Consider the following 25,688-nt stretch of genomic DNA (forward strand, 5'->3'; position numbering starts at 1 on the left):
TTTCGTCCAGCATCTTCGGCATGTAAGGAAATGTGTCCACCATTCCACCCTTTTTTCAGTTAATTAAGTGCATCATCTGGTATTTCAAGTGCACTTTTCAGTCTGAACATACTACTCACACTATTCATACTATAATATATAATGGCACAGAATAGTTAACAAGTACGTGAATTGGGGCGCAAAGTGTCTTGGCATTATGCTCATGCTTACATAATTTCTATAGCATGAGCTATTGTCTACACTTTCTGAACAAATGGAACAGATTTCATCACTTGACAAAAATTACAGCACAGTCAGCCCTAAATATCAGATTTGAAAGCCAAAAGGGATTTGTGTGTAGTGTGAACATAAGCTAAGCCAAAATACAAAATTAATGTATAGCACATTTATTGTGAATATATTAATCTTTGACTATACTATGATTTTTTTCAATAATTTATTTTATCAGCCGTTTTCCCGTCATTGTGTGAATCAGCTCTGAATTTCCCAGCAAGCCTATGTGGAAAATGTAACAGCACTCATTGCTCTCATTTTCTGCTCTGCATTGTAGGTCACAGTATGATGGTAGGTTCACTCCCACTGAGAGCTTAACCAGCGCCTCCGTTTTCACTGACTCAGGGTATTTATCACTCAAACTCCTCACCCCCCTCTCCAAGGAACTCATTTGATGTCACACAGGTCCAGTTATAATTATTTCACTTTGTCAACCAAAGTAGTTGAGTCTGTTGTCTTTTAATGGCAGTCGTTAAAGATTCAATTGAATAAACGTGGACAAACATGGACAGTAGCGGAAGAACAGTTCTTCATGTTCTAGGCCACTCAACAGGAATGGAAGTTAAGCAGAATCACACTACTCAGATTCAATGCTGAAAACATCTGTGCTTCTGAGAACAATTATTTATTAAAAGGATGAGCTCTTCATCCATTTATTTACTTTGATTCCCCGCCAGCTATGTTTTCCCTCAAATGCATGGAGTCCCCATATGGCCCTCCACCTGAACTGCAGAACATTTTCCCCAGATTTTTCACCCATTGCATTCTCTCAAATCAGTGACAGAAACTGCAGATTGCATCTGTTTCTTTTCAGACAGGATGAAGATAAAAAAGAGAAAAAAACCAAGGCTCTGGTATTATGCTTGCCCTTCCCCCTCAGAAAAATGCCTTTCTAATGTTTCAGTCATTTATGGCCAGTGTTCTCTAGACATATACATCACAGGACTGACTTCATGTGCATATACATGTCTCCATTTTATAGAATGTGCGGTTTCTCTTTGTGTTACATCTTGTTGGAGAATTAGCTTATGGACTACAAATGTGGGCTCCAACTTGTATGTGACACCAATGTGGGTGCCTTGCAGGGAAAAAGAAATCATATTTATGCTTACATGGGCCTGAAACATACTCCGCGCAAGTATGTGAACAATTTCATGCATTGTTGCATCCTAAAATGTGTCTGAATTAAATTCACACCACGTCTGTATGCACTGCATTATCATTGCATTCTAAGTATTGCAACAGAGCAACAGATTGAAGAGAATCTTAATGAGGAAGTTAGTTGATTTTAATGAAATTATGCAGAATCTGTGGATCACGATCACACTTGACAACATTTCTACAGACACTGTAACAGTCCTGATATGACGTCCCACTCTGTGGTGTCTTTTTTATAAACATGAATTCAACATATAACAAATAGTAATACATTCAAAATATAAAAATATATAAATCTACTTGACTTTACTGCAAACATATGTGTTCTTTTAATTCAGCCACAAGGTCATGCTGTGGTCGTTCGGAGGTCAGAGTTAACCAAACTTGAACTTTGGAACAGAGCAAAATACAAAACATTTTGCATGAGCTTGCGCTTCCAGTGTGCCGTATTTGCATGTGTATAAATGGAAGTCAATGGAATTAAATGAAAACATACTCACTGAATGATAATATACTGTACGTAAACGATCTGTAAATGATGACGGAATATGTTTAAATGAACTATCCCTTTACGCATTTGTGACTGTGTGCGTACTTAGTTAGCGGACAAACATCAGACCCATCGATGAATAAAAAAAAAATCTGTAATTTTATTTATCAAGATTCAATTTACAAAATTATTCATAAAAAATACTAGACACAATACTTGAACATCAACTGCTTGAAATCTCAATGGACTGAATGAATCTGCAATGAATGTTTCAGTCTAAATTTTGCTGGAAAAACTATTTGTTTGTAACAAAATAAAATAAAAAGTTCTTAACAGCATCACAGTTTCCACCTTAAGACAGACGGATGATCTCATATTTCTTGTACCCTCTGTAAGGTCTGGGCCCCAATTCTAAAACCAGCTCCTCTTCGTCTATTTCAGCAGTGAGCTCCTGAGCTGGGATGCCTGTCGGGTCAGTGCCAGGTGACTGGTCCAGCTGCTTGCCTTTAGGATCACACTCAGCGTTGTAGGTCTTCACATAATTTTCCACCGGCCAACCACGAAACTCTTCTGGTTCACTGCACACCAGACCTGTGTGGGAAACACCGGGGTGGTGCTTCAGCCAGTAGATCAAGTAATGAATGTTGTAATCACAAATCCAGGGATTGTCCCCCAGATACAGTTTCTTCAGGAAGTACAGGTCCTCCAAAACGCCATATTGAAAAAATCGCAGGCTGTTGTTGGACAGATCCAATTCTCCCAAGTACAGCAGACCCGTAAATGCAGCTGCATAAAACAGAACAAAAAAAAACAGTAAATTGATGGTCTCTTCAGATTTCTTTTATAACATTTTAAATACATATAAATACATTTAAAAATCAGTAATTACGACGGGAAAAAAAGAAGAAAAAAAAGTATAAATTAAACTCTATTTAATTCAACTGGGATATGCTTTTGAATACCAATTAAAATGTTATGAAATATACATTTCTGGTTATGTGTTATTATAAATAAAATAGATTTATACACTCTAATGCTAGGTTGTTTCAACACGTTTGCATCAAATATGGACAAACCCAACTGTTTTAAACGGTTGGGTTTTTACATATTTGACCCAAACATGGGTTGAAACAACCCAGCATTTTTTAGAGAGTATGATTTTACATACTTGTGATTATACATGGTTTAGATGATTATATAAATATATTCTTGACTGAAAAATTCAGTTAAACGCATCCTATTATATCCTTTTCTAAAGTCTTGATTTTGTTTCCGGGTCAACTAGAATGGGTTTTCATGCTTGAATGTTTAAAAAACATGTTTTTTACATTATTGCAGCAACTCTATTCCAAATCTGTCAGTGACTCTCTCTGTTTAGTTCCCATCTCTATGAAGCCGTGAGTGTGTTTCGGAAATGTCACATTCCTTTAGCCTAGAAATCTAGACGCACCCTAGCGGCAGAAAATCTAATCTGCCGCGATGTAGTCTAGCAACTCTCGGTAGACCTGCGAGCTGGAAAAAACAAGCTCTGGTCAGGCCAATCACGTTTTTTTCGGAGTTCGTAGTTGCGGAGGTTCTACGTGCTACTTGTAAACAAAGAAGCTGGCGAAGAGCGGTCTTTCAAATCGGCTTTGGCTGCGACTCTGAAAGACTTGGAGTTAAGCTTTTCTTTGAGAAAAGAACAAAGAAGTCATTCTTTAGGAAAAGAAGATGTGTTCGGAGTTCGGATACTAAGTTTAATAGTTTAATCTATCAACTAACGTTAGCTCTGCTTCACCTTCTTCTTTGCTCTGGTTGGTTGTGGCTCTCATGGCGCTATCCAATTGCATGCAGATGGAATTTGAAAGACAACCGTTTATCCCGCCCCTCGGATTGAGCCCTGCTAATGGTGAGTTTCCAGACCCAACATCTTGATGTGGGTCTGGCTTGTCAGGCTAACATTCCTTACCATAACCACGAGTTTCACCTCACTACTCAACCAGGTCTCACCCCCTTCTTTTGCATAGGCCTATGCCTTGGGCAGTAATTATTTAAATGAATGAATTGTGACGTGTACATTCCACTTAAGACTACAATCGAGGTGTTTTGGAGAGTTGAGAATAACTCCCTTTGGAGTGACTGTAACACTTCTGCTTTTAATAATATCTGTGCATTACTGTTTTATTGTTGTTGTTGTTTTTTACTGCTTACAAATTATTTTCTGTGTTTAACTTGAAGCCAGCTCATTCCTTTAATAAAAGGATAAGTCTGAATGAATTACACATCTTTTACATTGAAGTGAGGTAAATCGTCTGTTGTTCAAGCTGTGTTCTCCCTGTGATCTCTGAGCTGCCTGATGAACTAAACAGAAGGAAGACTGCCGTTCCTGAGCCTGTAGTGTGACTGAATCAGTGTTATCATCTCTCTCCTGGGAACCATTAGATGACACACCCTGCTGGTCTGTTCATTAGAGCCCAACTGACTGTGATTAAGTGCATTTTTTGAAGCAGTTTAGAAAGGCTTAAGTGTATTATAATTATAGCAACATCAGCAAGTACTTAGCTTTTGTTTGTATTTCTCTCTATGATGAGAGAAGAAGACTAATGCGACTATGTCTGTACCAAAAAACTTCTGAGGAAGCATTTTTTGGGGTAGACTTGATTGTAAAAAAAATGCAGGCAGGGGAATACATTGGTCAGTTAATCAAATGTATGCCTTTTAATTACATAAAAGGGACTTCTAAAATGGTTTCGCTTTAAACCAAACATAGTTGGCTGTATAGTATCTGACACACAAGATTAAAAAAAGTACTACCTAAAGTTTAGGGATCCAGCTCTCAGCCAACCCAGCTATACAGACTTGTTATCACTTTAGCCATCATTAAGATCATTAGAAAATGTTCATTCGAGTTATACATCATCTCCACAGATCACTCTTTTTCAAAACACTGCTCTTAAATAGACTATAACACATAAGTCCTTTTGTATTCCAAGGAAGAATGAACGCAGGATTCCCAAAGCTGCTAAATGTGTCTGCCCAGCAAGAAATAGCCTACAACGTTTTACAAGCAATTGTATTCAGCAAACCCCCTGCTCTGGTTGCTCTAATTGGTAAAGGCTTGACAATTAACATGCTGATGTTTATTGCTTTCTCCACAATAACAGCTCTCGATAGCTGTGCTGCATGGTTGAGGCAGGCTTTGATTTTTCTCATGACTTCTTTTCTCTACTTCCCATAAACCCTCATCATTTTCTTGATTGTGCGACATAGAATCCCTTCAACCTGATGTAGAGGACGGAACTGATTGCTTCACCAATATCATGTACAAAGAGAACGTTTGCTCATTTTCTGAGTCCAACGAAAAGGAAAGTTAGTGATTTCTATGGATTCCACAACTGGTGTTGTCTTTTCATTCAGTGCTTGACAAGATGTTTTATAGCTTTAATTTCAGACTCATTCTTTATTGAGACTCCTTCCTTGTATTACACAAACTGCTGTACCAAACACCTGCTTCCTGTACTTAATCGTTGTTTTTTTTCATCCCTCAACCATCAAATAAGTATACGTCTTGATGACTGGATTTTGTTGTGTACCGCTGGCTCACCTGTGTCGATGCTTTCCAGACTGTTTCCACTCAGGTTCAAGAGCTTTAGGTCTTTAACGCTTACAAACTCCTTCTGTCTCAGTTGCTTGATGTTGTTTCTGGATAAATCCAATCCCACAATATCCAACGGGATGTCAGCCGGCACAGTTTTAAGGTCTGTGGAAGAGAGAGTTTAATTACTGTAATTTATTGTAAATGCATAATTAGCACAATTACATGTTTGATTGACAGTGCATTTGGCACAAAAATGTTGTTTCGTTTGTGATATTGTGTAGTACAAAATTGTCTTGCAAAGCACTTTGATGGTCTTTATGTGTTTCCAAATGATTTCCAGCAGGCTAACCATACATGGAAACATCTGCCACAACAATTGTTGGTAGTTCTTTACAGTTGGTTCCTCGTTGGTGGTCGTTTTCTCAGACACTCACTGATAATGGCATGCAAACTAACTAGTATCTGTATATGGATCTTAAATTGTATGCAACACGTGTGTGACAGTAATCGTTGTGAAGGAGCTCTCTATTTATTTTGGAAGAATCTGGGCACTCAAAAGCTCAACGCAACACTTTTAGAGGGCTCCAGCAAACCGTGCCTGGCCATATTTATTTATATCACCACGGAGAGAGCTATTAAAATAGTACACATGGCACACGTTTGGTGGTACACACTTGAAACTCTGCGAGACATCACTGTCTCGGTGATATTCGGAAATGTTATCGTGGGACTCGTCAGCTTGACATGTGTGAAAGCTATGCAGCATGCAGATCAGATGCAGCTGCACTTCCTGCTAGGACCCGCCAGAGCACCTGTTTTAAACCCCAGAGTGCCTTCAATGAAAGATCTTGCTCAGATTTTACATTTTGCAGGCTACATTTTGTTCGGTCACCTATATAAACAGATGTATCCACAGTTGCTACTAGAGTAGATTTTATACTACTTTACAGTTTCTCTGGGATCTGGAGGCTTCTGAATTGTACCCAAAGAAATTAACATGCCGTTATTCTTGTGACTAATTCAAGGAAAAGCCTTTCCAGAAGCTGAGATTACTAATACCGTTACTTGGCTTTTAGTCTCCCGCTCTTGCCACAAAATTCTTTTACAGGGTTTCTGCGATTAAAGCTGACAAAAGAAAAAGACATCCCTTAGGTCCCAGAACAGATGATGTAATGCTACAAAAGTGTGACTTTTTTGATCGAGGGAGTGATTCAGGATGCCTCCCTCAGCTCCAGACTGCTGACTCACTATTTCTGACAAGTGGAGAAGTCCAAATCCCACTGACTTCGAAACCCATATGACTTCATTTATTTCACATTGACTGTTTTGTATCACGCACGTTTTGCTAGCCTCATCTAACCCTGATGACTCCATCTTTGGCCTGGCTGGGTCTCTTGTCTTGTTATGGATGTCAGAGCACATTTAGCTAGTTTTTCAAAATAATGAACTTTGTTTTACAAGACGGTAAACTCAAGATTCATCTGCAGTAGATTGAAACTAAGTGTTCCCGACAATATAAGTGAAAAATATGTGTGGAAAAAGCCAAGATCGGCAGATCTTTTTATAGATTAGCCTAATCAGTAACAGTTACATCTTTTATAACAGAAATTTGCAATTTGAAGTGTTCAATACATCTTGTATTTATCGTTTAATAAAATATCTGCTGATTGGTGATGTGTTTGACTTTCTGGGAAAAGAACACAATTCTGCTTTGATTTAATTACAAACAAAGAGAAAAAATGTTGCAATGACAAAGGACTCTTTCATAGTTAAACACTGAATTATATGTCTTCCCATTTTCTTTGTCATATCTTACAGCCATCTCTTCATCAGAAAAATCCCTTCTTCCCCAAAACCCTGTAAGACATGCATATGACACCGACAGCATTGTTCTCGGATTCCCATGGAGATTCGCATAGCCATATAGCAATGTGGTATTTCCTAAGGTTTTGGAAGCTGACTGAGACTTTTTTTAGGGGATAGAGTCACAAGGAGATCTTATGTGAGCATTGCTTTGCCTTTTGAAATATAATACTGAGATTCAAGCTTTAGAAAAGTTATGGTGTCTTGATAACAGTCTGAATATGGCATTAATCTGTCCTTAGAGTAGGGTCAGATGTTGAAGCTGGAAAGATACTCATTCCCTTTCCGCTAGTTCTCTGCATCTTATATTTCATGTTTTCAGGCGTTTGTTCCACTCTGCTGTGAATTAGAGTAACTTACCACATGCTGAGTCAGCAGAAATGAGAAATCTTTCAGAAATGTCTCTTCAGAAATCAATCAATCTATCTGTCCATGAAGTTGACATGTTTTTATTGTAATTTGTTTCTCAGATTTACACAAACATCTCAGCATACCGTGTCTGTGTATGCATGTATCATTTCTTAAACAGTACAGATAAAAAGGGAGTTTTTAGGGATTTGAGGAAAGCATTACTCATTGTGTGAGTGTTTATCATGGAATAAATTACACTTTGCCCTAACGGGTACTGCAGAGTAACCACTAGAGTACATGATGACACTGAGAAAATTGTTTCAACATTTCAATTCACTTAAAAGAAACCACACATTTTCAAACTAATCCTGTTCATCTTTCTGTCAGATGTAATTGTTTAATTGCATTTCATTTGGCAAATCTTTCCATATTCATGTTTCATGGAAATTATTGAAAAATAATTACAGATTACAAACTGAGGTTGAATAGTTTAATTTTCTCAGTTTTTTCTATGGTATTCAAATAGTTTTAGTGGGAATGCTAATCACTGAAAATAGTATCTGTTCAAAGCTTTTAGCCCATAAAATCACTTTGGTGTTTGGAATTGTTCATGGTACCATCGTTGAGGTAACACAACTAGCCCAACGTTGTTTACTTTGTCTAAGTAACCCTCTTGTTTTTAGACACTTTCAACATCACAACATAAAAAGAAAATACTGTGTGCACCTTTACACTGGCCATTATGGTCACTGGTTTGCCAATTGTGAATGATTGGATTTTCCCAAACAAAGCAATGTGTTCTTTTACTTCATAATCATAACTTTATTTTACTCCCACTTCTCCCCAAATGTCCCTCTACAAACGGAACCTCACATTGTTGAGCAATAAATAGATTTCTCACCTCGGTTCCTGCAGTCTAGACGGGGCACAGGGTGGACGTAGGTGTGGCAGAGAGCGGTTGCATCAGACTTTTTTTGTGAAGCCGGTAGGGGCTGATTCTCCGGATTCGGTATCGGTATGTTCCCCTGCTGAGGGGAGCACAGTAGCTCTGCATCCAGCTTCTTCAGTTGCCTCCCCCACAATTCCCTAGGCTCTGCACATCGTGCGTAATTGCCAATGTTACGGTTACTGGGCACTTGTAGGAACCTAACCAGGGTGTCCAGCATGCAGTCACACTTCCAGGGATTGTCATGGAGTCGCAAGTACTTGAGTTGCGGCATGGGGATCAACGTGCCTTCGCTCACCACCTGCAGACGGTTGTGCTGCAGCAGTAAAGTGGTGAGGCTGTTTAGGCCGTTGAACGCTCCCTCATCTATGCGGGAGATTTCATTCTGTTGAAGATCCAGGCTCCTCAGGTTCCGGAAGTGACTGAAGGTGTTGTCTCGCAGCACCTGAATCCTGTTCCGTGCCAACTGCAGGTGGTGAATGTCCTCCGGCCAGCCCAATAGTACCGCTGTCAGTTGGCGCTCTTGGCAGTCCAAGAACTTTTCCCCATTGATTGAACTTTCCTTGCAGTTTACAGCAAACCGCTTGACTGTACTTGAATGGTCTCGACTCCGCACTCGACGTCTCTTTACACCCTTTCGTGCATCAGCTGCCCAGACTACCAGGCACAGCAGAAGCAGCAGACCGCAGAGCAGCCGCATTGCAATACGCAGCAGCTGGGTAAACCAGTCAAGTGAAGTTTCAGCGTAACCTCGATAAACCAAGAGCCTCCTTTTGTCAGAGTGAGAGGGCACAGCTGCAGTCCCTGAAAAAAGGCAAAGGAAATTGAAATAACTGCACAACCAAGAGCTGTATTCTGAACAGAGAGAGAGGGCATATGTACAAGTGAAAAGAACCTTTGTCTGACTGTAAATACATGACAAGTAAAACCTTGTAGGACAGTGCTTTCTTTTTAAAGGAATGTTGCCGTTTTAATTAGTGGTGGGCATAGATTATTTTTTTTAATCTAGATTAATTCCAAGATTAATCTAGATTAAAATGGCTCATTTGAATTCTGCCAAAGGCATTCAGAATGTGTACTCTTAAGTGATCGTTTGTCTTTATGTAGTTTGAATAATAAATAACTTCTGTCCCTTTAAGACCTGACACATGCATGGATCCAAAACACTGTTCCTGTGAGCTGGTTACGAGTACAACTGTGTTTACGTTAAAACTCACCAAGATGGGCATTGAGACATTTTTGAGTGTATTTGACCATTAATAAGCTGGAAAAATAACTTCATTTTTGCACTTGTATGTCAGAGGCGGCTTTATTACGGTATGTGTGTGTGCACTTCAGATGCGAGCGCGAAATCTGCGGGAATTAGAAGATTTAACGTTATGTGCAACCTCGCGTGAAATTCAGACCGGTACGCACCTAACAAAAGTCCAGCAGAACACCCGTTCGCAATGTTCAGAGGATTAAACGGACTGAATGAGAGGAGGCGGGTGCGTGTCAACTCGCTGTCGGTCGGAGAGGAGAGCGCAGCTGATATCAATACTGTAGAAAATGAGTATCGTATCGTTCAGATATTTCAGTATCGACACATAGCGAAATATGGATATTTTTGACAACACTAGGCATACACACAGGTTCAAAGACTCGTTCTCTCGCCCCCTACTGTGCAATTCGGCTAGGAGTACATCCGTGCTAAAATATCAAGGTGAAAGTCATCATGGCTTGCGTAGTATAGACCCAGCTCCCAACCCAACTTTGAGAATAGATTAACGGCAATATTTTTTTTATCGCCCGATAAGAGTCTCACGTTAACGCAGCACGTTAACGCCGATAACGACCCACCACTAGTTTTAATACAAGTTAAACTCAGTTGACAACAAATAATTTCATCTTCGTGCTAGCATCCGAAGGGTTCAAATGCCACATGGTGAAGCTCATATTATTGCTTAAGCGCTTGTATTAATGCTTACATAAAAATACTGTTCTAGGCAGATGAACTTTTCAGATTTGTCAGATAAAGATTTTGCTTACAGCCCTTTGTAGACTGTTTCTGAATGGTTATCATTGTTGAACTTTATGAACGTACACAGACAATGTGTTTAAGTTCTTAGCATTAGCATTTATTGCCTATAGGCTACCTACCTACTTTCATTAAGTAAGTAAGTAAGTATAGCCACGTTTCCACCACAGGAACTTTCCCTAGGAACTTTGGGGTGGTACTCAGTAGGGATGGGCATTTCAAGCAAAAATTATATTCGACGATCGCTGGGAATTATTCGATTTTTATTCGAAAATCGCAACTCCTCCCCCGCATGTACGCATGTAAAGGCTACACGCGTATAAACAGAGAGAGAGGGAGAGAGACCATTCACGCTCTCAATCTGTAGGATAACAAACTGTTTAATTCATTAGGGAATAGGCTATATCAACCCAAGCCATATATTTATTGTAACATGCTGAAAAACATATGACTGTAATGTGACATCGCCCCAAGTTACCTGATAAATGCCACAAGTCTACAGCGTGCGCGTGAGACGATGTGTTATTCTTCTGTTGTCTCAGGGCGTTTTAACTCTGGCATTTTAGTTCGGAATGGGGCACGGTTAGCATTAAAAATTGCTAATGTGAAAGCTTACCTACAGAGCTTGGTGTGCACTGAGGTACCGAACCCGAGAACACACAACCGGAGTTCGGTTGCTCTCGGAGCTGAGCCGTGATTCACGTGAATGTGCAAACACTCGGGTAGTAACCAGCGCATGCGTTTTAGCCGATTACAATGTCATTAGTTCAATAACATACACGTAAGAGATGATAGTGTTGATGATTTAGCTGAGATGCGATCGCGAGAGCGAGCCTGCAGTGTATTAGCGCATAGAGTGCAATCAGGGCAGCAAATTAATGGCAATTCACCGTCTCCTCAAAAGAGTCTGTTTGCAAGCAGCAAAGCCGCCTTCAAGCGACACACATACGGTAAACCCAAGTGTCGTTTACTCAGCTACACATAATAGCACCAAATTAATTGAAAAAAGCCCATATTGACCCGCGTTCTGTTTTCTATCACGCCCGTGCACGTCTGTGATGACGTAAGATGAACGCAAACGCACCAGGGTTCAAGTTGAGTGTGAAACCAGACCAACACTGCGGAGGCGGAGGGAAGAATCAGACTCGGACCGCAGCAAACGTGTCCAGTATAAAACACCCTGAGAGCGGACTGGCAGCTTTTAGGTGCGTTATTGGCAGCGCCTCTGGTTACATGAACGCGTCAGCACCACATCAGCACCGACAACATGGGGATTTTTTTTGGACGATAATCGCACATACTATTCGATATTCTATAATTAAATAACTAATCGAATATTCGAAAATCGCGACCCATCCCTAGTACTCAGTGTGTTTCAACTGCAGGGTCCAGGGTCTAAATAAAGATTTACCCCTCAGAATCAGAAAGTCCCTGCTCATGAGGTAGTAACTTTCAGGAACTTTCGGGGGTTGGACTTGCGTGGACTTGAGTGCATGCTGTAAGAATTGTTTCCTATTTGAATCAACAATGGAGTTTAAAAAATATGACCGATAGACCGACAACGAGGTTCAGGCTTTATTAAGCTTATGTGTGGAGGGAGAAATCCAGCGGGAACTGGAAAGTTGCGCGCAGTCCTATACATCACCAGACTTATTTGCCTAATCCTCACGGTAGTTTAGACCACAATGGAAACGCAGGCAGCAACAGGTCTGGGGGGGTGGGGGGGGGGGGGGGGGGGGGTGTAAGTTCCTGTAAAAAAAATTCCTGGGACAAATTGTTCTGGGTAATTTCGACGGCCTATGTTATTAAACAGTTTTTAACTTGTTTTTAAAATGTTTTATGCCAGTCCTATTGCATCATCTCCAAAATCTGTCTACTGCTTATCATCACCTGTGACAAACATCAATCAATGTATTCATTATCTTTAGATAATAATATGTTGAATTCTTTTGATTCCAGATGTTCCAAGGTGATTTTTCTATATGGCATGGCTGTGAAGAAGTTCCAGGTTTGTGGACTGCATTACATTTCAATATCACTTTGCCACATTCTTTCCGAATTAGTAACAGTGGTGGCTTGGGTCATAAAAAAGTAGATGTAGACACAGAATCAGTATAGGGATGAAAAATATCTTGAAATAAACACATTATAGACAATATGGCAACTGTGATATAATTTAGTATAAAATAAGCATTGAATTATTGAAATTAATGCACACCTGACATCCACTTTGTGTCATGGCTGCATTTCCACCTTGGTTATGCATTAATGATCAACAATTTAATAGCCCTTCATAATTTGTTCCTTACTTAGAGTAGGAACACCTCTTAAAATTTGTTTACCTTAAATATTTGGATAACTGCTTTCCCCAGTGATTGCATAAAAAACAGAATACAACCGCATTTGTGGCATAATCCTCATGAGCCCACACCCTGCTATGTCAATATTTGCCTTGTGGCTATGCTACATTTTTACTATTTAATAACAATGACAAATAAGTCATCTTCGTTTCCTAAAGGTTTTGTCTCAGTTTGCTCATACGAGTTATAATTACCTCCCATAGACTTGTCCTGTAACTGTGCTATGTGCAATGCTCCCATTTTATTGTGAAGAGACATCTATAAACCATTTGTTGAGTGCACGTCCTCAAATGTATAAAGACTGTGGCTCTGTAGCACTCTCTCTGTAGAACATTGCTTTGTTTGTTTGAGTAGTTCTGTGTGTCAATTAAGTTGAATGAGAATGTTAACAGAGAGTTGATATATAATACAGATAATAGATAATTTGTTAACAAAAGAAACAGGACCAAGCTGGAAGGGCGGCTTCAGTAAAAACACATTAACTTGAACCAGGCTAACATCTGCCCAAAAATCTGTTGAGTAACTCGCTGGTGAACCATTCATAGCACTAGCACTCTGGTCCTCCTTACTAGCAGATATCAGTGAAAATCAGTAATTCACTGATTTTTTTGAGGCTTCAGGGCTTTCCCTGCCTTTCAAGACACTGTAAAACTAATAACAGGTCTTGGCAAGCCTTGAACCTCAGACAGGCTACACTCTTCCAGTCTACAGTTGCGTTGCTTCGCAGCTATTTTCACAGATGTAACATGCAATTAAATAGTAGAAATTGTATTTGCAGGAACTGTTCCATGTTCTCTCTTTCCAGTGATAAAATGGCGTGACTGACATCATGTGAACATGCTGTGTGATAATCACTTGTTCCTACTTTTTTGTCACAAACTTGTTGTTATGCCAATTGACAATGTTCTTATTTCGAACTATATGTCCATATTATGACAAATTGCAATGCATTGCTGTGCAGATCAGTGAATTAACATGCGTTTGTGTCTAGATTTTTTGGTGTTGTTGGGTTTCATCTGCACCTGATTCAGTACTAACCAAAGCAAAATGGAAAATGCCATGCAGAGGCTGCATTAATTCTGTCATTTGCATAATTAAGAAAAAACTTTTCAAAGTTTCAAATGTTGAGATTTTAATGTTGAAATCTATTTTTTTTTAATGAATTTTGTCAATCACAAGTCAAGATCACAAGAAAACAACTTTTGTACTAAAAAGATCTAGAACAGTTTGAGATCTCACGACTTTAAGTTTGAGGCAAAACATAAAATCCCAAGCAATTTTGCGTTTAAAAGACATCTAATAGCCGTCCAAACACAGCCCTGACATCTAGGCTAAAATTTGTCAAAAATTGGGCTGTCAGTGAAAATTTCATAGATGTCTAAACATAGTCCAATAATAGACTACTCATCAACATGTCAAGGAAATAAAAACCAAACACCTTGTGATCACTGTTGACTTTGCTTACATGATGGAATATCATACATCTCGCAAGTTATTTTGGCAAAAACATTATGTTCTTTTGGCTAGAAGTGGGTTACTCATAGCCGGACTATATCGGGTCTATACGGTGAAAGGATGGCTATATATTGCTTGCTGTGTATACATGGACTTTTAGGCTAACTGCCTTCTAATTTGTTTTCAGTGATTCGAGACCAGTCTGATAGCAATGCACATTGGCCACATTTATACATAAAGTGTGATCCGATCACCGAAATGCATGTTAATCCCAGGTATAAAGAGAGCCTGTGCGGATTTCTGTCTGGGACATATAAGCTCTGCTACTGGAGCGGACATTTACAGGAAGCAGTCAGCATTTCAGGTGAATGAACCATCATAACGCAGCCCTTGTGTGAGACCCTGGCTGCCACGATGGCCTTGGTTTACTCCAATAATAGAAAGAAATGAGAATCGAGAGATGGAAAACTTCAATGGGAAATGGAGCAGAACACTGTTCACTGTCCAACATGAGGGGGGGAGTGTGTATTTTCTTTTCATCTCCTTTCTTTTTTTAAAATTTCCATGCCACCCAAATTCTAGGTTACCCGGTGTATCCAAAAGAATGCTCCTGATTATTTCAGGTCCAAGTTAAGGACACCCTTGTCTTTTATAGGTTAGAGACCTTGAGAAGAATTTACCCCCCTCCTTAACTGTGATCCCAGTTATCAGGACAATGTGTTTATGTGTGTGAGAGAGAACAAGCTTACATGGCCAGCAGCGCTTAATTAAAACCATTTGAACTTCATTCACTGGGAGAAAAAAAAAACTTTTTTTCCTTCTATCAGAGTGTTTTCCTGAATTAATTTGAACTCAGCCTTTAAAAAACAAGTGATAAGATGATTAAATCTCTATTCAAATGTAAAACCTCCACAACACATATATTTAAGCAGAGGAACCTTTGGACTCACAAAGAAAAAAAAAAAAAAAAAAAACTTTCTCTGTCCAGCTTTTTTGTTTTAATAGAAGACCACACACATGCATTTTAGAATAATCACCCAGTCTTTCTCCTCCTGTTTTTGCTACTTTTTTGAACCAGCATGTGGAGATAGACAGTGCATCTCGCTCTGAGACACAATTGCTAAACAAACTTTTCACACAAACTGATTGCAGCCAATGCCCTGATCCCAGCCAAAATTTAGATAGCAGGAAGCATGCAAGCCCTCGGTTACAAAACTGCAGTCCAGTGCACTGTACATCCATCTGCTCTGGCATTGCGAGAATTTTTTTCTCATACATAAACCACATAGGCTACATGCAAACAAGCACATGTATAATGCAAGCTTTCAGGTACCTGTGCACAGGGAAATGCATCCGAAAACTCATCCAATCTGGGTATGTCCTGTTAGCTGATCTTTTTGTCCTGTCATGAGCTTTGTGGTGTGCTGGATGCCTGAACTCTGCGTGCCGTTCAGTCTGACTATGTGTGTGTATGTGCATGAGCATGAGCATATGTGTGTGTGACGCTCAGTGCAGCCCCCAAGCTTGTGCCTGGTTTTAAATTACACGCTGTGTCTCAGTGCAGGCAAGCAGACCCACATGTCCCTTTTACAACTGCACCGCCTCCAGGCTTTCAGCACTTTGTGATTCTATTCATCAGTCTGATGACTCTGGATGAGGCAACCTCATTCAAACGATGTGGACAATATGTTTCTGGATCTTTTTTAAAGCGGTAGTTCACCCAAAAAGGAAAATTATGTCATGACATGTGCTCCAACTTTCCTCCATGAGGGAAGTCATGGTGTCCAATTTGTAAATAAATTGAATCAGTTCATCTAGGTCACAAAACTGAAACAAATTTGTGTTCTCGAGATCACTGGAAATCGAACTCACAAGCAATGCATTGTTCAAAATTCCTTTTTAATATTTCAGGGAAGAAAGAAAGTTGTTCAGGTTTTGAACAACATGATGAGAGGATTTCAGCTTTTGAGTGAATTATTGCTTGTGAGGAAGAAATGTTGCCACATCTGTCTATCATCTTGAGCAACTTGACTTTTCAGCTTTGAGAACTGTCTTGCATTTATTAGATGCAGTTTACATTTGTTCTCAGAGTTGCGTAAACATGAAAACATGAAATTTCCACAAAATGAAAGAACTGTGTAAATGAAATGTGTTTGAAGCACTACATAGGGGACATGCTTGCTTTTATCTCTGGCATGCCTTTGAGGCTTTTTTCCCCAGATATGTTTGTTAAAACCTCAAAAATTAACAGCACTTACCCCTGTGAAATACAACCTGCCCTGCAGTGAGGGCTTTGATGTGTCCATTTCCAAATGTTGTTTGTTGGTGTTTTTCACTGATCAAATAAGGATAATTCCTGACAAGATGTTTATACTTAGGAGCACATATATTTTAGATAAGAGCTAGTGACAGAATCCCATTTATAACATTCACTTTGTATCTGAAACAGCCCTAAAACAACCGTAAATATAAATATAGCTGCAAGCAGCCATTATCGGGGCCAAGCGCAAAGAAGAAGACAAGACATGCCAAGATGGCTGGCAATGTCAGATCAACTGCAGCAATGAGCAATTAAAGACCTATTAAGGTGATTTTAGGCAAAATAGCTGTAAAATGACAAATACAGTAAATAATAATTATTTAATGATTTATCACTTTCAACCAATAGGTGGCACAGTTACTACATTGATGTGGTGTGGCCAGAATAAGGGAACAATGACACATGCAAAGATTGGTGTCAATATATCAAAGCAGGGTGTCAATATAGTGTCAATATGTCATTGCAGAGATATAGCCTCAAGAGGCCTTTTCATTATAAGTATGGACCACATGCAGTGCTGTTTTGAAACCTTTTAAGTACCTTAAAGGCATGGTGCTGATGGCACATACCAAGTTTCGTAATGATACAACAATTCATTTGTGAAGCATAGCATTTTATATCTTTAAAGTCAATTATGCATTGTAGTCAATGGGAATTTCATGTTTTGTTCTATTATAGCGCCACCAAGTGGCACAATCCTACCATTTTTTTTGTGTGTCCTTGGAGTGAGCCCATACATGTCTGTGTCAATTTTGTTGAAAATATCTCTTTTAGTTTTGGAGTTATAGACATTTATATGAATAAAACACATGAAAAATGACTGACACCTGACTTTGATTGGATTTTACACCCCCTTACTATCAATATTTTGACATTTGGGCATTAGCAAGTAGCTACCGACCTATGTTTCCGAACTTCTGACGCTGGTTTCGTCTCAATGGGAGTAGCGGTTTCGAAGATATCAGCTAATGTTTTTTAAGCGCTAAATTGCAACGCTGCACAGACCATATGCCGAAACCAGACAAATCTGGTATCGTTGGACTCGGCAAGGATTCAGGAGACCAAAAAAGTGACTCCCATGAAAATAAGTCAATCGTACCCAAAGTTATAAGCATTTGGAAAAATAATTATCCACTAGGTGGCGCTGTTTCTAAACTTCTCAGACTCCTTCAGGGCATCGTGCTGATGACCCATATCGAGTTTCGTAACAATCCGTTCATGCGTTCATAAAATACAGCATTTTAGCACATAATTCAAGATGGCCGACAGCCAAAATGGCCGATATGGTAAAATTGGATATCAAACGACTCGGCATACCGTCCTGAATCTAACAAGACCACTTTTATGATTTTTGGACAAACAGTTCAGAAGTTATAAGCAAAAATAGCAATTTTTTGTATCTCCGGACCAGTAGGTGGCGCTGCGCCGAAACGCTGCATGTTGCCTCAAGTCATGCTTTTGATGATATGTACCAAGTTTGGTTTGAATACGATAAAGCATTGCGGGGATATTGCCTTAAGTGTGTTTTTGCAAGCGATACGTAAAATTTGTTTGCGCGTTTATCGAAAACGATTTGACGAATCCACTTGAATTCCATGATTTTTGTCAGCATGGTCTGAAGATGATCTGGTTAAATTTTCGTGCAAATCGGATGAACTGTCTAGGACGAGTTCGCAAAAGTAGGTTTGTCGGAAAATTCAAAATGGCGGGAAATGTTTTATGACGGAAAATGACGTCATAGGGTGCAATCGAATTGTCTTGAGCCAAAGAATCAGAGGAAAAAAGAATTCTGTTTCTAGCCCTTATGGTTCAAAAGTTATTAGCATAAACATGAGTCAAATTTTGGACTGATGGTGGCTAGAGGGATTGAGTTAGAGACTCCAAATTTGCTATGTTAACACTTCAGACTGTCCTCTATGAGTGTGCCAAATTTCATAACTTTCCCGCAAACGGTTATATGGGCTGCCATAGACTCCCATGGCGGAAGATGAATAATAATAATAATAGGAACGCTAACGATTTCAATAGGTGCCTTCGCACCTTCGGTGCTTGGCCCCTAATTATCATATAGGCCTAGAAAAGTAATGGAAATGTATATAACCCTAAAATCTTGTAGAGATTGTTATAGTCAATCTGATTCTTTTTATAGAGTATTACTTAATTTCTTCAGCTAGAAATTGAGCTAGAACTAGTCATTTTGGCAGGCCCATTTTTACAGTCTGAGCCATTCCAAATATCCACCCTGGACTACATTTAACTGGAACGCTTTGACCTGTGGGAGGTAGATTAAATCTCTTATTATTAAGTCTCTTATTAAAAATGACTGCCAGGAGTTTTAATTGTGCATTATCTGGATACAATTCCCGTAGCTCAAAAATTAGAGTATGGTGCTAGTAATGCCAAGGTCATGGGCTTGATTCCCAATGAATTCATGAACTGATAAAAATGTAATCTTAAAAGCACTGTAAGTCACTTTGCATAAAAGCATCAGCCTAGTGCATAATCAATATTTTCACAATAGTGTTGAGTTAACAATAGGGATAGCAGTCTCCGGATACTGAAAAACAGTGCCCAAAACCACCCTTTTATTACATTTTCAGTCTACCTTTTCTACCATTTTCTATTCTTGTGTTTATGTGTTTTGACTTGTTTCTATATGTGAGCAGCTGTGTATCATTTGTAGTGTGTAGTTCAGTTGCTATAGGGGAAATACATTAACATTTGATAAGATCAAAAATGTTTTACCAAAGCAATTGTTATATTTTTGTAGTTAGCCTGTATGTTTCTCAGAACATTCACAGACGAAAAAAAAACCAACAGCAACCTCACATCCTTTGTTTGGCGTTTATCCATGAGCCGATTGGAACAGCATTGTGTTGCTGCTGTTGGCATGGATACAGTGCTTCCATGGGGATATGATTAATCTATATCGTCTGTATTAATGGTCATCTGAGGTTATTAAAATATACTGAATTCTGGAAAATTACATGGTAGACAGTTCAAGAGCATATTTATGGTAACGGATAACTTGCTGTATTGTTATAATTACTAATGTGTTAAAATACCCAGTGGGTTTATGGCCGGATCCCAGCTGGATTGAAAAATGGATTCTTGGTTTAGTCGCGTTTGTCGCTGTTGCATAAGACATGATGTAATCAAACATGCGATCCCAGGAATAGGAACATTTTGGCATGAAGATAAATTCAGACATTCTCCTCAAATCCTGTTCTTGAACAGGCCTGGACATTGCCAGTAGATAAAAAATGAATGTTAGGAATTAGCCAGACTTCTAACTAAAACCATATTTACTGAATAATTTAATTATGCATGCATCACTTGAATTGTTCGACCAATGTATTGTTGGGACACTAGGCCTTGTGCATTTCTCATGTTAGAACATGTTGTGTTTTGTCTCTTTGAGGCAGAAGTGTCTGGTCTTGAAGAGTGATGACAGATTTTATTTGCCCCACGTTAAACAAGCGTCGTTCAGATCCACTAACATAACAGCTTAACTTTTTTGTCTACGGCTTTCTGGAGGGAAAGGAACCTTAACTGATCAAGTTTGCATTGAATCATCTTTATCTCTGAAATTGCAACAACAACAAAAAGAAATTTCGACATTTGTTTTGAATGAGCAAATTGGGCACAGAAAAATGAGCTTGCTTTTCTTTCAAGTTTTTTCTTTCTTGCTTTTCCTTTCTTCATGCACTTAAGTAAAAAAAAAAACAATTTGGTTTGTTTTAAAATTGTTCGGAGACTTAATTTATGGTTGGATCATGTGAAGTAATAACACATTCTTTTAATCTGTTTGACGGCAAATCCTTCATGACCTTTTATCTTTTAGTCCAGACAAAACAGTTTAACCTGAACTAAAAACTTAAAGTTTATGTATAAAGCCGCGTACTTCTTCTTCCAATGACTGAAATAAGGCAGCTGCTGTGGAGGGCATTACGCAGGCAGAGTGGACTTTGGGATAGATTTCAATGTGTCTCTTATACGCATTACACTCTATCCACCATGAACAAAGAGCCCAAAAGCAATGTCAAACGTGTGTGTGTGTGTGTGTGTGTGTGTGTGAGAGAGAGAGATAGAGAGAGAGCACTTGAGAAAGAAAGAGTGAACAAGTGGGTTTTGCTGATATTATGCAGAACAACTTTGTGCGAATTTGGTTGGCAACTATAGCAAACTGGCAACAGATCCAGTGAACCGGTTTCCAAAGCCGTTCCTCAGCAATATTTGTGCCAACTTACTTTCAGTTTCCAAATTCAACATCCCTGTTAAAAGACATTTTTGTTGAAATGTTGATCCATAAGCAGATTATTTAATAATCTCACCTTTATGTTCTGTAGATGCAAATGTCATTCAAATGTAATGACAAATCAGGAAGACGTTTCATTAGATCAAAGCTTAATTTGAGTTTCCCATCAATTCGTACTTAACATTACTGTGTGCAGCTGGCGGGGATCATATCTCAGCAACTTATAAAGTCTGTGTCTATGTCACCAAGCTCCACATGTCTCGTATTTCATTTTAGTGTGTCAGGAGTGAATGAAGTGCTGAAAATGTGTTTTTCTTTCCTAAAGTAAAGGTTATACTTCATGGGGACATCTTGCTGCAATTTAAAACAAAGATTCTGTTTTGTGGAAATCATATTTAGCAGATCTGTTCTGTTTAGGTGCTGGGTTGAGATCTTTAAATGTTGCTTTGGCTGTAAATAAGTACTGTAGTTCACCCATTTTGCCATCATTTACTAGCATGTCATTCCAATCTGTATGAATTTCTTTCTTCTGCAAAACAGAAAAACATTTGATAGTTGTTTTTCAAGAATTTAAAAATAATAGGAACTGAAGCTTTTCATAAATTACTCATGTTCTACTGAAGTCATTCTACTGAAGAAAGCTTTATGTAGCAAACAGATTCAGTCAGACGAAGTTGTTGTTCACTGCATGTTGACGTTCATCCTAGCTCTCCTCATACCCTCATGAGAATTTATTAAATAAGTAGCGACGCCTGTTTAATGGACAAATTATTCTTTCGAGTTGATTCTTTTCAATGAATAAGTTAACCTGGTTACCTAAACTGGTCTGATTGATTCACAAATCAGAATTATCTTGTTCTTGAGTTGTAAAATTTGTTGTGTTCACTCGCAAAATTATTTTGAGACTTCATTAGTCGTACAGATATGGACAAGTTTTATATATTTGTGAAAAGCTTCAGGCATGAATCTGCAAGGAAAACAACTTTAAAATGTTCTCTATTTGTTTTTCGTTGAAAGATTATAAAGTAGTTTGATGCTTGATAGCTTTAGTCTCCATTTATTGTGTGGAAATTGTCTTTTGTTTCTTTTTGTGTTCCATGGATAAAAGACATACTGTTTGGAATGACATGGAGATGAGTAAATGTTGATGGATGTAATTTCTTAGCAATAGCAAGTCTTCAACAGTTGTCATGACTGACATATTCCTTTGAGCTTTAGTTCAAGTGTTCAGTCATCCAGAAAGATAAGATCCACAGGATAAAGGGAACAGATCTGCTTGTCTTTCATCTCTCACTCCAGAGCATGTGTCTTCAGGTCTGGATTAATAAATGCTGAATAGCTCAGAATACAGCTAAACCTGCTTTTGCTAGTCAGTTTCTTAAAGACAGAAAATATCCAAGGACAACAGCACCAACAAAGAATTTCGACATGACCTCTTCCTGATTTTTGTTTCAGAACGCAATAAATAAAAGTTCAATGCATTCAGGAAAGTCTTGGATACTGAAAATAATTGTCATTCCTATTAAGAGGACCTCACTTTGTAGTCCCAACATGTTACACAAGTTTGTGACTGTAGGAAGCATAGTAATTGTGACATGTCACAGCAACATGTGCTAATTGTTGGGCAAATCTGTTGCTCATTAAAGCCTTTAAAAACAAGGCCCAGCAGGCCACATCCAGACAGCTGTAACACCCAGCATGGAGGTTTTTATTTGTCATAGATTCCAAACAGAGCTGTGATGAAAGACCTCAAGTAGACCATCCCATTTAAAACCATACCTGATTCAGCATCTTTCTTAACCCAAATGGGATTATGAGAAATCACGGCATTAGATTTAGAGTAGGAACAAACGCCTCCAGAAACGAACACTGATTATCTCATGGGGATTTTCACCAGCATAGTGTATTGGATGTTGGTCTCCAATAAGATACTGGTGAGATTAATCAGCAAGTCGTGGTCAACCAGCATTACCAAAAATCCATTCAAGTTGACCAGCTTTATATTCTGATGAGACACATTTAGACTTTACTGGTCCACCAGCTAGACAAACACCAAACCAGGAGCATTATCCATCCTGGAGCATTATGGAAGATGCACTAAATCAGGGGTGCCGAACTCAGTTCCTGGAGGGCCACTGCCCTGCATAGTTTAGTTCCAACCCTGCTCCAACACACATACCTGTACTTTTCAAATAAGCCTGAAGGACTTGATTAGCTGGATCAGGTGCGTTTAATTAGGGTTGAAGCTAAACTCGCCAGGGCTGTGGCACCCCTGCACCGAATGGGCGTCTTTGACCTTTACAGTCATGTCTTGAGTCTTTTGCAGTGCCTCGCACATGAGAACCAAGTTTTCAGAACAGCTCGTCAAGTTAAAAGAAGTTGAACATTTATAAAAACACTTTCTGTGTGAAGGGCCCTTATAAGGGGCTATTTTCTATTTTGCAAGGAATACAAGCAACTGTGGTTAATGAGGAGTACCAGAAATATTTATGCATCTGGGATAAATTCAAAAGCACATTAATCTTCCCTTCATGTTGTCAATGCGAATAAGATAAACCTTGCACGCACTTTTTTTGTAGTTTGTGGTGTATGTGTGTGGGGGGGGGTAGCGGTAGGGGATGAGGAAGTGTGTGAAAGTAAGGATATGGTGGGAGCTGGGAGGATTTTAACAACCGAACATACTCTTTTCCCTTTTTCAAGTGTCCAATCTAGACAGGTTGGCAGACTGCATGATGTTTCTTCAGAATGAATTGAGTGTGATTTGTTGCAAGAGAAACTGGATTCACTTCTTACTGAAAAATAAAACCTCCTCCTGATTCCTTCTGTATGCGTGACGTCATCCCTACTGAAGATAAACAATAGAATGTCTCAGGAACCATTGCTTGATTTATTTTTAGAGGCTGATTTATGTAACTGCAAAGCCTACAGTATACATACTTTGTTTTCACAGATGTGTGGTATCCACTTTCCCCGCTGCCCTTAAACTTGTGCTTGACAGAGGTTTAACAGCAAGTCACTTTTCTTTCTCATTCTAGGCAGACTTCATCTGTACCACAAATCTAGGAAAATCTTCGTATTATGTAGTATTATTTTTGCATGATTTATAATGAACTGTGAAGTATCTGTATTTTAAGATGACCACAAAAAGGGTTATGGATTTAAAGGTGCAAGTGTATTATTTCTTCACCATAGCATGTGACCAAACGGAATGGGACATTTTTTAAACAGGTTTTCATTAAGCACCTAAGCTTTAAAATGAGTATAGGTTGCAGTTGAACGATTTCAAATAAGAGTTGTTAAATCTGACAATTGACACTTGCTGTGTAGACCAGCTATTCTGGCAAGCAATAGTTCAATCATAGTTTGACGATCGTTTAAGCAAAGGTGAATCTTTCTCACCTGCCATCTTGCATAATGACCAAATAAAGGTATGATATGCCTGATAGCACTAAAAAAGTGTTAATAAAAGCGCAAACTCAATTCAGTACTGACACACGGACCGATTTCAGACTGGCTGCGGATTCTGTTTGCCGCTTGTCCGCGCTTGCGCCAGTGTGATCTATTTCTAGGCTTATTGCCCTTGAACGATCAAATACACACATTATTATGCCTATATCCATATTGGCGGTTATGTCTTGAGGAAAAATTGGATCTGCGCATTACTGTAGGTCTTAAAGTAAAAGCAACCTAATATAGCCTATACCCGCTCCTGTCTGTGTCGTTCATGTTAAGCAAAAAACAACAACAGGGGAAAAACGGTACTTAAACTTTAAAGCGCTGTTTGTATCTGTATCTTTATGTTGTATTTTACCTATTGTCATTTGTTTATAAGTTCTTATTTTATTACTGACCATTTACTTGATTACTTCATTACTTGTGAACGTTTTACTTATATTAAGCGATTGCTTATTGCTGTGGTGTACTTATGAGAATTTGGTCATATTTCCCACCCTAAGTGATCATGTTATTAAAGCTATAGCACACCACTGGACCAGCCTTCTTTTTGTAATACTAAACAAGATTCATGCATTTTGTTTGTTTTATTGTCATGTGTGACTATTGTGCATCTAACATAATAATGGTAAATGTGGCATCCTAATTATGAAAGAAAAAAAATAATAATTCTGGAAATGACCACCCCAAGATCAGTCATTTTGATCCCTAAAAATCACCACCACATATATATATATGCGTGATATTGGACTTAAATTTAATTCATAATGTTCTTAAAAAGTCTTAAATTTGACTTGGTGAAACCTGCAGAAACCCTGTAAAGACATTTAAATTTCCTCACCTCGCAATGTGCCTTACAACACCTCAGAGAGAGGAGCGTATCAAGGCTCATCCAAATGTTATTTCCTGTGTTATTTCTATTTTGAGTCCATGTTTATCATTTCTAAAGGAATTTCAATTCACTTCTAAAGGAGTTTCACTCCAGAAAAGCAAGGACCCACTTAGGTTCCAAATGGCTCACACCTTGCAGGGCCTCCCCATTCCCTCAATTGGTCTAGTTTGGGGGCATACAATTACACACATGCTTGGGAACACAACAGCCGCAATCCTTCTTGAGGTAGTCGTTATTCCTGGTCTCATATCTTAGTTGGATCTATTCTCTATGTA

At 38.8% G+C, this 25,688-nt stretch overlaps 1 protein-coding gene across 1 annotated transcript; it reads right to left on the bottom strand.

The window, feature by feature from the left end:
* Window positions 1–1,541: 1,541 nt before the first annotated feature.
* Window positions 1,542–16,050, bottom strand: lrrc17 (leucine rich repeat containing 17). Its single transcript, XM_079816649.1, has 4 exons — window positions 15,824–16,050; window positions 8,614–9,462; window positions 5,505–5,660; window positions 1,542–2,707 (listed from the first exon to the last, which is right to left on the bottom strand). The coding sequence occupies exons 2-4, from the start codon at window positions 9,356–9,358 to the stop codon at window positions 2,274–2,276; spliced, it is 1,335 nt and encodes a 444-aa protein (XP_079672775.1). The 5' UTR covers window positions 9,359–9,462; window positions 15,824–16,050; the 3' UTR covers window positions 1,542–2,273.
* Between the last annotated feature and the right edge of the window lie 9,638 nt (window positions 16,051–25,688).

The sequence above is a fragment of the Gobio gobio genome (genome assembly GCF_949357685.1).
Source record: "Gobio gobio genome assembly, chromosome: 5".
Classification (NCBI taxonomy): domain Eukaryota; kingdom Metazoa; phylum Chordata; class Actinopteri; order Cypriniformes; family Gobionidae; genus Gobio; species Gobio gobio.